General features: G+C 24.5%; 1 protein-coding gene across 2 annotated transcripts; it reads left to right on the top strand.

Annotated features, from left to right (window-relative positions):
• The first annotated feature begins 2,569 nt into the window (after positions 1–2,569).
• Positions 2,570–10,582, top strand: LOC113561256 (putative pre-mRNA-splicing factor ATP-dependent RNA helicase PRP1). 2 transcript variants are annotated; one of them, XM_026967570.1, is made up of 14 exons: positions 2,570–2,888; positions 3,538–3,621; positions 3,701–3,841; positions 3,928–4,104; positions 4,174–4,375; positions 4,447–4,623; positions 4,687–4,941; positions 5,008–5,120; positions 5,411–5,556; positions 5,623–5,814; positions 8,907–9,029; positions 9,098–9,288; positions 9,952–10,114; positions 10,177–10,582. In XM_026967570.1, exons 1-14 carry the CDS (start codon positions 2,836–2,838, stop codon positions 10,302–10,304), a joined length of 2,145 nt encoding a protein of 714 aa, XP_026823371.1. In that variant the 5' UTR covers positions 2,570–2,835; the 3' UTR covers positions 10,305–10,582. The 2 variants fall into 2 exon arrangements, 1 of the variants encoding a protein (XP_026823371.1); XR_003406152.1 differs by lacking the exons at positions 9,952–10,114; positions 10,177–10,582 and having other exon boundaries at positions 8,821–9,029; positions 9,098–9,124.
• The last annotated feature ends 1,503 nt before the right edge of the window (positions 10,583–12,085 follow it).

The following is a 12,085-nucleotide window of genomic DNA, read 5'->3' as shown; positions in this document are numbered from 1 at the left end:
GTATAAATTTCAAAAATATTTTTATGTTATGCCTTATGCCAACTTTAAATTAAAACAAATAACGTTACTTCGACTCGAATATTGAAAGCAAAATGCTCATTCATATATACGATACTTATTAATTAGTCATTGTATAAACGGTATATTATATATTATATATAGTTTATAGTCATATAGATTATAGATATATAAATATACAATAAATACAATTATTTAAAATTATTTTTAATTGTATTGTTTTTAGTTTATGTTTATATTATATTAAAAAAGTATCAGTACAGAAGTATGGTTACATATATTTTTTCAGTCAATAATTATTTTCAGTAATAATAAATAACCTAACACATTTAGTATTACATATTATACATTATAGGGAACGTACCTGTACCATATGTGTTGTATATTATATTATAATATATTAAAATGTATATGCATATTATCTTAAATAACTTTATATTTTCAAGTTTGTAAGAATATATAGTGTACCTGCAGGCTACAACGAGGTTAAGTACTTGGTAATAGCAATATACTTGTTATTTGGTTTAAATTAGGTAATAAGAAAAAATAAAAATGTATGAGATTTATATTAAAATTATAAAAATTAATAATAAAATAATTTTTAAACCTATCATATTTTAATATTGATTATAATAAATAAAATATTTTAAAAATCACAATTTAATAAATTAATTACGTACTAAAGAAAACAATGGTGGTGACTAAGTTGGTAAATCATTCTGTGTATTACGTTTTACATCAAAATAAAAATATAACATCATACAACTGTAAACTGATATTATTTTCATGAGCATGACGTAGCACGTATGATTTACTAAATAAAAAGTTTGAATTACTTAATTTTACTAGGCTCTTTCGAAAAAAAAATTGTAGGTAACCTTTGTAAAGTGTCAGTCATACATATTACATTTAAATATATTTACATTAAATGTTAAATACTTAAATGTATATATTTATTTATATTGTGCATAAATGCAATTTTATTTAGATAGGTAATACAAGAATACAAGACCCAAGTGTAGGTTTTTGTTTTTTAATACCTGGTAACTGCAGTTATATCAGAAAGTAATAATATACTATATACCCATGACTGAAATTAATTTTCTCCTGGAAGTTTGGAAATCGTCTCAACGATGTTATCGCAATTTATTTCCATCTTAAATTCTCTACTTAGTCCTAACGCTCCTGACCAAGGTTCTACTTAAGTACTAGAAATGTAGTTCCTTTATACTTTATAGTGCCTTAGTTTTACCTTTACATAAAAGCTTATCTCCTTAGCTATTTTTATGTCACTTATTAATTATTCTTATATTTTATTAATCTATTCTATTAATATTCATATTATTATATACGTATCATGTTATGAATTAATATACTCGGTTATTGTGCAAATAATCTATTATCTTTTATTTTATACTTGCTATCTTATAAGTTTATCTTTGAGTTTTCTGTAATATTGTCCGTAAAAGTAAGTATAGCGTATAGGTACTCATAGTAGACATATATAAAAAACATTTTTATTTAATATGTCTATGTGTATTATACAGTATATTTAATTGTCAAACTGTAATAGTTAATTCGATAACGTGATAACTAATAAAAATTTAAAATAACAAAAAAAAATATGACTGAAATTAAAAAAATACTTTTTTTTATCGCTTATTTTGAATGACGTAATGCATTATTCATTAAAAAAAGGTTTTAATTATTAAATAATTAACGTATAAATAATTGTTTTGTAAGTATTACCATTGATTGTGGTATTACATCATATTATGAGTATTTATTTATTATTTTTTTAATTAAATAGATACTTTAATATTTATAATCGAACATATTTACTATTTATACGTTCAGCTATATATTATATAACTATATAAGTAAATATATACTAAATATAGTTTTTAAAACAAAATGGGGCATGGGCAATAAAACAAAAACATATTTTAATTCCTTTACAAAAAAAAATGCATGTAGACAGTTATTTTCAAAAAGTAATTATAGACTATTAAATATTAACCTTATAATTGTGGTAGCATTATGTTATAATTATTGTTAAATTTATATTTATAAATAAAAATAATTTGGATCCCCTATTTAAATAACTCATTAAGCATACCTATAGGCTATAATTTTAAATCAAAGCTCGCAGTTTACTCATCAAATTTTAAGTACTTAAACCTAGATATCTATAATTTACAATATTAATCTATTTTGAATTTTCGAGTTACCGTAATTGCCGCTTAGCCAAGCCAATTTTATAATTTTCAATAATTGATAAAAAGAACCTAATATTATCAAGAATTAAGGATTAAGGACGTGTATATATATATAACATTAGTATAAGGTATATGATATATATATAATTCTGTAGGTCCGTCACTATATAGCTAAGTCGTTAAGGTGTCTAGAATCGTTTTTAGAACAGTGTGACCGATTCCCGTTTCTGTGACGTTCGCGCGTTGTTTACATGCCACATTGTTGCCAACTACCACCACTTCACCACTCGTAGAATCCCATTATCTCTTAACTTGTTAATGTTGTTGCGATATTGTGTTTAGCGGTGAAGATTTTAGTGATTTTACCGATTTTTCACCTATTTTTGTAGTGCTCACATGTTATTGTCATCTGAGTTCTGTGTATAGTTTTGGGTTTCATTGTCATTTGTTCGTTTACGTACATAAATGAATTATTTTGACTCGGACTATACGATTTCTAGACATTCTATCAGGTAGAAGTGCATGAGCTTGCGTTCTACAAGTTTCATTTATTTCAATATCACGTGCCCAAATATTACACCACACGAACGCCATCATCATGTCTAAACGACGCCTTGATATAATTGATCCGTATATCACTAAAAACAAAAAGTAAGCTTAATAATATACTAAGTTATAATATATATTTTTCTTAATGGTTTATTAAAGAAGTTACTTTTTCACGGTACATTAGTACATTACTGTAGTGTGGACAATCTCAAACCACAGCTCTCATGTATTTATCTAAACTAATTTTGGTATTGACATTTCACTAGCTGTATTTGCTTGTTGAGATGCTAGTCAATAATAGTATTATTTGGCGTTAACGTTTTCAAAGTATATTTCTTCATTGTTGTTGGGAGTTTTATAATGTTTCTGTACTAATAGTATGTATATTTGTGTGTATTGAATAATTTATATTTGTACATAACAATTTATTTATAACCTAGATCAGCGGTTTTGCCTAGAATTATATTTCAATCCAAAGTAGTGTTACATTAAAAACCCAAACAATATAAATTATTAAATTATTATGAATTAGTCTATATTATCTCATTTAAATTGTTATTTTTAATATTAAATCAGTTTGGTACTATATTTGTATTCACTATCAATCTCTAAATAACTGTTGTTATTATATTATTATTATTATAGAATTGGGAAAATATTAAATTAAGCTGTTTACCATGTATTGAATAATAATGTAAAAATATGTACATAATATTTATTTAAATACTTTATTAATTATAATTTTTTTCAGAGCTGAAGGACAAGTGTACATGAAACCTACTTCTTCAACTCAGTTACAGACAAATCCTTACACTAATTTACCATTTACTCCTAAGTAAGTTAACTAGGACCTTTTTTATTTGAATATTACGCTGTACTATATTTAAACTTATCATTTTACTTTGAATATTTAGGTATTTTGAACTTCATAAAAAACGAATACAATTACCTGTATTTGAGTATAAAGAAGAGTTTATGAGCCTTTTAAAAAATAATCAATGTATTGTGCTAGTTGGTGAAACTGGTTCAGGAAAAACTACTCAAATACCACAATGGTAAATAAATTCTGTAGATCATTAATTTTGTATTTTATTTAAGCATATCAATCTATTATTAATCCAATCAATATTTAATGTATCAGGTGTGTAGAATATTCTTCGGTTTTTGGTCGTAAAGGTGTTGCATGTACTCAACCCCGAAGAGTAGCTGCTATGTCTGTAGCACAGCGAGTTTCTGAAGAAATGGATGTTTGCCTTGGTTCTGAAGTTGGTTACAGTATACGATTTGAAGATTGTTCTTCATCTAGAACACTTTTAAAGTAATACAATTTAATCATCTTATGTTAATAATTACCCATAATATTGTACATGTGTAAATATTTGTACAGATACATGACTGATGGTATGTTGCTCCGTGAAGGCATGTCTGATCCTATGTTAGAAACATATCAAGTTATTCTTCTAGATGAAGCTCACGAGAGAACTCTAGCTACAGATATTTTAATGGGTGTTCTTAAAGAAGTTATTAAACAAAGAAAAGATCTTAAATTAGTTATTATGTCTGCTACGTTAGATGCTGGCAAATTTCAAGTAAATTAATTTACTATATTCTTATTTACATCTCTAGTTTGGTTTAATTATTTAAACTTATTGTATTTTAGCAATATTTTGATAATGCTCCACTTATGAATGTCCCTGGTCGCACATTCCCTGTAGAAATATTTTATACTCCAGAACCAGAACGAGATTATTTAGAAGCAGCAATTCGTACAGTTATTCAAATCCATATGTGTGAAGAAGTTGCTGGAGATATTTTACTTTTTTTAACAGGACAAGAAGTAATATTTAATTTTTCTAAGTTATAATATATGTATATTATTATATGTATCTCTTTATTTTAGGAAATCGAAGAAGCTTGTAAAAGAATAAAAAAAGAAATTGACAATTTAGGACCAGATGTTGGTGAATTAAAATGTATACCATTATATTCTACCCTGCCACCAAATTTACAACAAAGAATTTTTGAGGCAGCTCCACCAAATAAAGCTAATGGAGCTATAGGACGTAAAGTAGTAGTTTCCACAAACATTGCTGAAACATCTTTAACTATTGATGGAGTTGTATTTGTCATAGATCCCGGATTTGCCAAACAAAAGGTAATATTTAAAATTGAAATATATAATATAGACAATATAGTCATAATAAAATACATTTTTAAATAGGTATATAATCCTCGTATCCGTGTCGAGTCATTGCTTGTATCTCCTATTAGTAAAGCTTCTGCTCAACAAAGAGCTGGTCGTGCGGGTCGTACAAGAGCAGGAAAGTGTTTCAGGTAAATAAATTTATTTAATTAAATATTAGTTATCATATGTCTCATATAAATTACCATCACAAATTTAATAATTTACATATCAAATTAACACATAACATAAGTGTAGTAAATATATTTGATAAATTTAACAATATTTTCAAATGATAATAGATTGATGAGAATGTTGTTTATTTTACTTAAGTATAATATTAATTAACTACTTATTTTATAACTGCAAATGGTTGGTAACTAACTTGCATTTTATTTAATTATATATAAAATATTTTAACTTATTATTTTCATAATGACAGGTTATATACAGAGAAAGCATACAAAAATGAAATGCAAGAAAACACATATCCTGAAATATTACGTTCAAATTTAGGTTCAGTAGTGTTACAACTAAAGAAACTGGGTATTGATGATTTAGTACATTTTGATTTTATGGATCCCCCAGGTAAATATTATATATTTAATAATTGATTGAATTTCATAACTTTAATAACTAATTTGAATATTATAGCACCAGAAACTTTAATGAGAGCTTTAGAGTTACTTAATTATTTATCTGCTTTGGACGATGATGGTAACCTTACAGATTTGGGCAATATTATGGCTGAGTTTCCTCTAGATCCACAATTAGCAAAGATGTTGATTGCTTCATGTTCACTTAGTTGCTCTAATGAAATTCTTTCAATAACAGCCATGTTGTCAGGTTAGTTAATTTTATCGTAAAAAATAATAGTTTTAATGCTTTTCAAGTTTTCTGCTACTTTTATATTTAGGGAAAAAATATCAGCATTACTTATAATTTAAATGGTCTTACATTTACAAAATAGTTTCATAAGACAATGATTGATTTTAAGTTTAGAATTTTGGAGTATATAATGTGAGTGATTATTATTTATTTGTATTGATGTATAATATTTATGAATGGACTTTGTCAAATTCTGTCTGTGTATCTTATATTTTCATTATTCTGTAGGATTGGCATATTGTACATAAACATTTAAAAAAATGCAAATATTTTCTTAAGTATCTCATCTTGTATATTTGTGCTATATATTGTTTATGGTTACGTTTTAAAAGAAATTTATTATTGCGACTAAATATTATTCCTATTATTTTGGATATCTTTCATTTAATCATTTCTAATATTTAACAATTTATTAGACACCTATCATTACAGGTATTGCCAATTAGTATTATTTAATATTATTTTATGATACATAGAATGTCATTAAAAGTGTAATTTTTGTCTTTTTGATGTACCATAGGGCATAGATTATAGTCAGTCTCAGAAATATACAAAATTTAACTTAATTAACTTTACAATAAAAATATTCATTTTTCGTGCATGTTACGTATAAGTAATATTTCTTAAAACTTTTAAAAATTTGATTTTTCGAAGAAACAAAATTATATTAATATGTTACTTGTATAGACAGAAAACACGTTAATTATCAATAGAGTATTATTACTTTTTACACGTTATTTGTTAGTTTGCAAATGCAATACAACTTTCTTTATGACTTTCTAATGTTAAATGGTTTTTCTTGGATATATCGATAATATTATTTTTAAAGTTTTGTTTTTTTTTAAACAATGTCATCTATATAGTTTATTTTATGTTTAAAATACATGCAAAAAAAATAAAATCTCAGGTCAATCACTTCGCAAAAAAATTAACATTTTACTACTTAAAGATAATTATTATTAATAAATAAAATTATGTATGATATTTATTGTATCAATATGGATACTGATACACCAACAGGCATAGAGAATCTGTCCCCCATAAAAACCCTTGTAATAATATAAAATATTTCAAGGGTTATTTTGTAATTCTATCATTGCATGTTTTTTTTTTCAAAAGGATACAAAAAAATTATACTAATTATTAAATTCGTTTGCTGTAAATGATTCAAGCAATTTTTCCTGATACCTTTTTATTGAAATAATGAGAAATTGGCATTTATTTTCTTAAATTATACTAAACATACTAAATATTCTCAAGTATGTAAAAAAAACTTTTCTGTGAACTCTATGTTCAATGTCCACAGTTTTTACTTTCTTAAGACTCCATATACTCAGTAACAATATGTAAAAACATAAATCCAGACCCTACTTATTATTCATTATCATTTAATATCATTATTGATATTATTAATCAGTCTAATGGGTACCAGTCTTAAGTCTGATCTACTGTTGACCTGGCCTTAGTCGCGCTAGTTTACATTACACCGTTAGTCGCACAGTGGTATTTTCCACCACGTTAAAAATGTTCAATTATAGAATTATAAAAAAAAATTAAACTGAAAGTTACTTCCTTATACATAAAATGGGTACCTAATTTAAAAACAAGTAATGTACTAGTTTTATGATATCTTACTCTTATCATTGTTTAATCAAATATATAAGGAAATTAATTGTACTTAGGATATTATTATATTATTTTTAGTAACATTTTTAAAAGGTATAGTGAGTATCAATGATTGAAATATAAAATTTAAGATTTTATTAGATATAAAAAAAACTGTGGTCATTTTGATCATAGCGCGACTAATGACGGTTTAAATATTGATTAATACCATGATAAAAACATGATGTAATTTGTAAAATAGGTACAAAATATAGTTAAGGTTTAATAAGATGGTTATAATTTCCTTGTAATAAACTTTTACCGCATATCTTATTAAGTATGTTATTGTCAGAAACTGAACAATATTATTTGTTTTGTAACTGCTTATATTGTGATACATCATTATTGCTAAGAATCTCAAAATATTATGTCTTATTTTTTACTATTTATACATTTTTGGTATTTTGAATTATGAGTTATTGTAATAGGACTGATAAAATTATTTTGGTGGTTAACTGTAAGATTAATATGGCCATCTGGACTTATTAATTTATATTATGTTCAATCATCATCATGAATAGTTTCAAAATAATTTATGTAGCATACAGTATATTTCTCATAAGACTAGTGTTTCATAAAGATCAAATAAATTATTTTAATTTACATCTATGTTGAATAATATAGATTTAAAAAATTCTTTATTTTTCAAATTAATTAATTATTGTCTTTATGAATCTAATGAGTATAATCTAAGACTTAAAGAAAAATCCTTAAAAAAGCACTGAGCATTATGTTTTCTAAAATGGTAAAAACAAATTTATTAGTATTATAATTTTTGTGAATCATCTGTAAACTAGAAAATATTTAAAAAAAATACATTAAAAACTAAAAACAAATATTTTAAACAAAACCAAACTGAAAAAAGCACATAAACTTGAAATTATAGTTTACGGCATAAATTTCTATACCATTCTACTAGATTTAAATCAAGCAAAAAACAAAACAAATGCTTAAAGGCCCTGATCATTAAATTTGATCTAGATATTGTCACTTTTAATTTTCTTTATAATATCTGAAATTTATTAAACATTAAATAATATTCCTTAGGTATTTGTTTTATATTTAGCACATTTAAAATATTTTTATATATTTAATATTTTCAATAAAATTAGAATTATTGGTAAAACTTATTTGCAAATATATATATATTTGCGTAATTTATTTTTCGACATAAACAAAATAACTTAATATTTTATGTATTCCATATTTATCTAATCATTTTTTAAATTTATTTAAAAAAAAAAAAAACATAATGCCAAAGTGTAATGGTAGGGTTTTAACATAAGGTTAGTTACATAGGTGTATGTTGCTGGTTATTAAATGAGGCACAATGGCCTTATCCGGGCATACCCGTCTGGCCTGCCTCCCCTGATTGTCTTGTTTAGTCCCACAATGTTTTGTTCGACCTTCTGAAGCAAAGAAAGCATCCGACGATTCAAAAATGAGGTTTGCCCACATCGATGGGGATCATCTTACCTTACTCAATATCTATCACGCATTTAAACAAAGTAAGTATTTATATAGTATTTATATGACATTATATGCATTATATTTATATTTCATGATTTTATATTAGATAATGAAGATCCTCAATGGTGCTATGATAATTTTATTAATTATCGATCTTTAAAGTCTGCTGATAACGTCCGTCAACAGTTATCTCGTATCATGGATCGTTTTAATTTAAAACGAACATCAACAGAGTTTACTTCAAAGGATTATTATTTAAATATCCGTAAATCTCTAACTACTGGATTCTTTATGCAGGTATGATGTTTTAATTATTTTTCACAAGGTGATCAAAAATTAATATAATTGGACTACTATTATTTTTTGAAAATTAGTCAATTTATATATTACTATAATATAAGTACCCAAGTAATTTTGAATGTAAAAATGTCTGGAGAATTGAAAATTTTTATTATACATAAGATGAGTTAATTTAACAAATTTACTGTGGATGTCATCAAATGGTGTCAATCAACATTGTTTGCTAATGTTGAATGTTACTATAGTTGGTGTCATGATGTACTGTATTATTAAATGTTCTATAATTTAGTGTTAGTATTAGGATAATGCTATTTGCATCTGTTAGTCTCTCCTATAGATATTATTGCATAACTATGTAAAAGTTGTTTATTTAAATTTTTAAATTTTTAAGAATTTTTTTTAGCTTTAGAGGAGTTAACTCTATTATGATAATGCACAGTTAACCCATTAATTATTTAATAAATACAGAAAAAAATTTTAATATTGGCTTTTGAGGTATTCATAGTTATTAAATTTATTTTTTCAATAAAACAGATGAATTGACTAGTTTTTTTAAGTCAAGTACTTGTTTAACTAATATAACTAATAACTAAATTAGTTAATTTATATTGTTGTGTTGATATATAAATGCTTTTATAATTACATATCTTACTTTTTAAGGTTGCCCACTTAGAGCGGACTGGACATTATTTAACAATAAAAGACAATCAGACCGTCCAATTGCATCCCTCAACAGTGTTAGGTCATAAACCTGAATGGGTAATTTACAATGAGTTTGTACTAACCACCAAAAATTACATTAGGACTGTTAGTGAAGTAAAACGTAAGTCTTTGATAAAATTAACATTTTTGTGAGTATAAGAATTGTTTATTGTTTTTATTTAGCGGAATGGTTACTCAAATATGCTCCACAATATTATGATCTACAAAATTTCCCACAATGTGAAGCAAAAAGACAATTGGAAATCATTCAGGCAAAACTAGATACCAAACAATGGCAAGAAGGTTATTAATAATTTATTCATACATTTCCTTATTATGTCCATTACTGAGAAAAATTATGATATGAATTGTGTAATGTTTTTTCTATTCCAATATGATTGCTGTAATTTAAATTTAATAATACTGTCATCGATTTATTTTATGAATGGAACGCTTTGATTTGTACTTTATAGAACAAATATTTTCTGATTGTATTTGATAAAAATGATTTATTTTGAGTACAAGTATCATTTAATTATGATAATAATAATAATGAAAAATACTTTGTAAATAAAAGTTAATTGAATTCATGTATAAATAGTTAAATGCCTTATAAACTAAATATTTTTATAAATGTTATAAATTATAATTTGTAATTATAAACTTTTAAGTAGACTAGAAAAATTCAATTTCTTTTATCACTGAAATTAAAATTTTAATAACATTTTTATTTACACTGCATAATAGTAATTACTGTATTAGATTTTCATAATAATAAAACTACTGTATCTATCAATAGTATTAATCAAATAATTTTACTTAACATTTATTTGTAAAATATGAAACACTAGTAAACCTACTTAAATTTAATAATGACATATTTATATTTATTTGTATAATACCTGTTTATACATAATATATTCATGTTTTTATAAAGTGTTCTAAGGCACTTTGAACATTTTTGATACTGAATTTTTCAGCTTTAAAATTATTTAAGAGTATAGTTTGCAGTGATATCTTTACGTACCTTGTATGTATACAATGTATTTCAAATACATACTGGGTATACTGATTATAATCAATGTTCCTTTAGTCTTGTATTTACAATCTACCTAAATCGTATAACTTACCTAATTATATGAATATTTAACATAAATTCCAAATTAAAATTAAAACTATAAAAAATATTTATCTCTTTTAAAGAAAATAAGGTGGTAATGAGTTATCATAATGCGATAATTTAGAAATGGTAGCATGTTATAATATTTTAAAAATTATGGAATGAATAGTGAATAATTTAATTTTTATTTAAAAATAATTACAATATATAAATTGTGAATATGTTGCCAATACTCTATAAATAATGTATTAAATGAACTATATTTGTTATAAAAAAAAAAAATCAACATCATTTTAAAATGCTAAAATCAATATATTTATTACTCCATTCAAAATTTCATAGACTAATAAACTAATAGACTCATAGTACGATAAAAAGTAGAGCAATAATTAACAAACATTTTTTACTTTAATTAATAATTGATATAAAGTGGTAAGGCACTGTTGTAATTCATATTTGCTTATTTATTTATTTATGTATAATAAACGGGTATTAACCCTTTAGCAATTAGAATAATTATAAGTACAGTTCAACTTATCTTATAACAAAATTTGGATACAATAAAGAAGTAAAAATTATTAGTACCAATGGTAATAAAAATATGATTGCTAAAATAATAATTATTAATTAATGGTGTATAATTTATATAAGCTCAAACAGATAACAACAGTGGCGCCAAAGTTTTTAAAATGTGGTCACAGGTTGGGCAATTTAAAAAATTTGCGGTCTCAAAATACTCTTTCACTTAAAAATAAAAATATTCACTTGGTGGGGCCAGGGTATAAAAATATACGTTTACTCATAATAAAGTTTAATGATTAATATGTGGCCAACCTCCACATTCTTCAAAACAGAAGTCAGGCCTAGTCCGACCTTAACATGATCTTTGGTGCCATTGAATAGTGAAAGAGTTTAATTGCTGGAACTCATAATTTATACTAATTTAGTATAAGGCAGTGGCAATTTAATTCT

This window comes from Rhopalosiphum maidis, chromosome 1 (genome assembly GCF_003676215.2).
Source record: "Rhopalosiphum maidis isolate BTI-1 chromosome 1, ASM367621v3, whole genome shotgun sequence".
Taxonomy (NCBI): domain Eukaryota; kingdom Metazoa; phylum Arthropoda; class Insecta; order Hemiptera; family Aphididae; genus Rhopalosiphum; species Rhopalosiphum maidis.
This window is presented reverse-complemented; position numbering and strand designations above follow the sequence as displayed.

Excerpts from the sequence above, each read along its gene's own strand:
- LOC113561256 (XM_026967570.1), top strand. The coding sequence starts at position 2,836 with ATGTCTAAACGACGCCTTGATATAATTGATCCGTATATCACTAAAAAC. Across the intron at positions 2,889-3,537 it reads TATATCACTAAAAACAAAAA|AGCTGAAGGACAAGTGTACA; the intron begins GTAAGCTTAATA and ends AATTTTTTTCAG. Across the intron at positions 3,842-3,927 it reads ACTACTCAAATACCACAATG|GTGTGTAGAATATTCTTCGG; the intron begins GTAAATAAATTC and ends TTAATGTATCAG.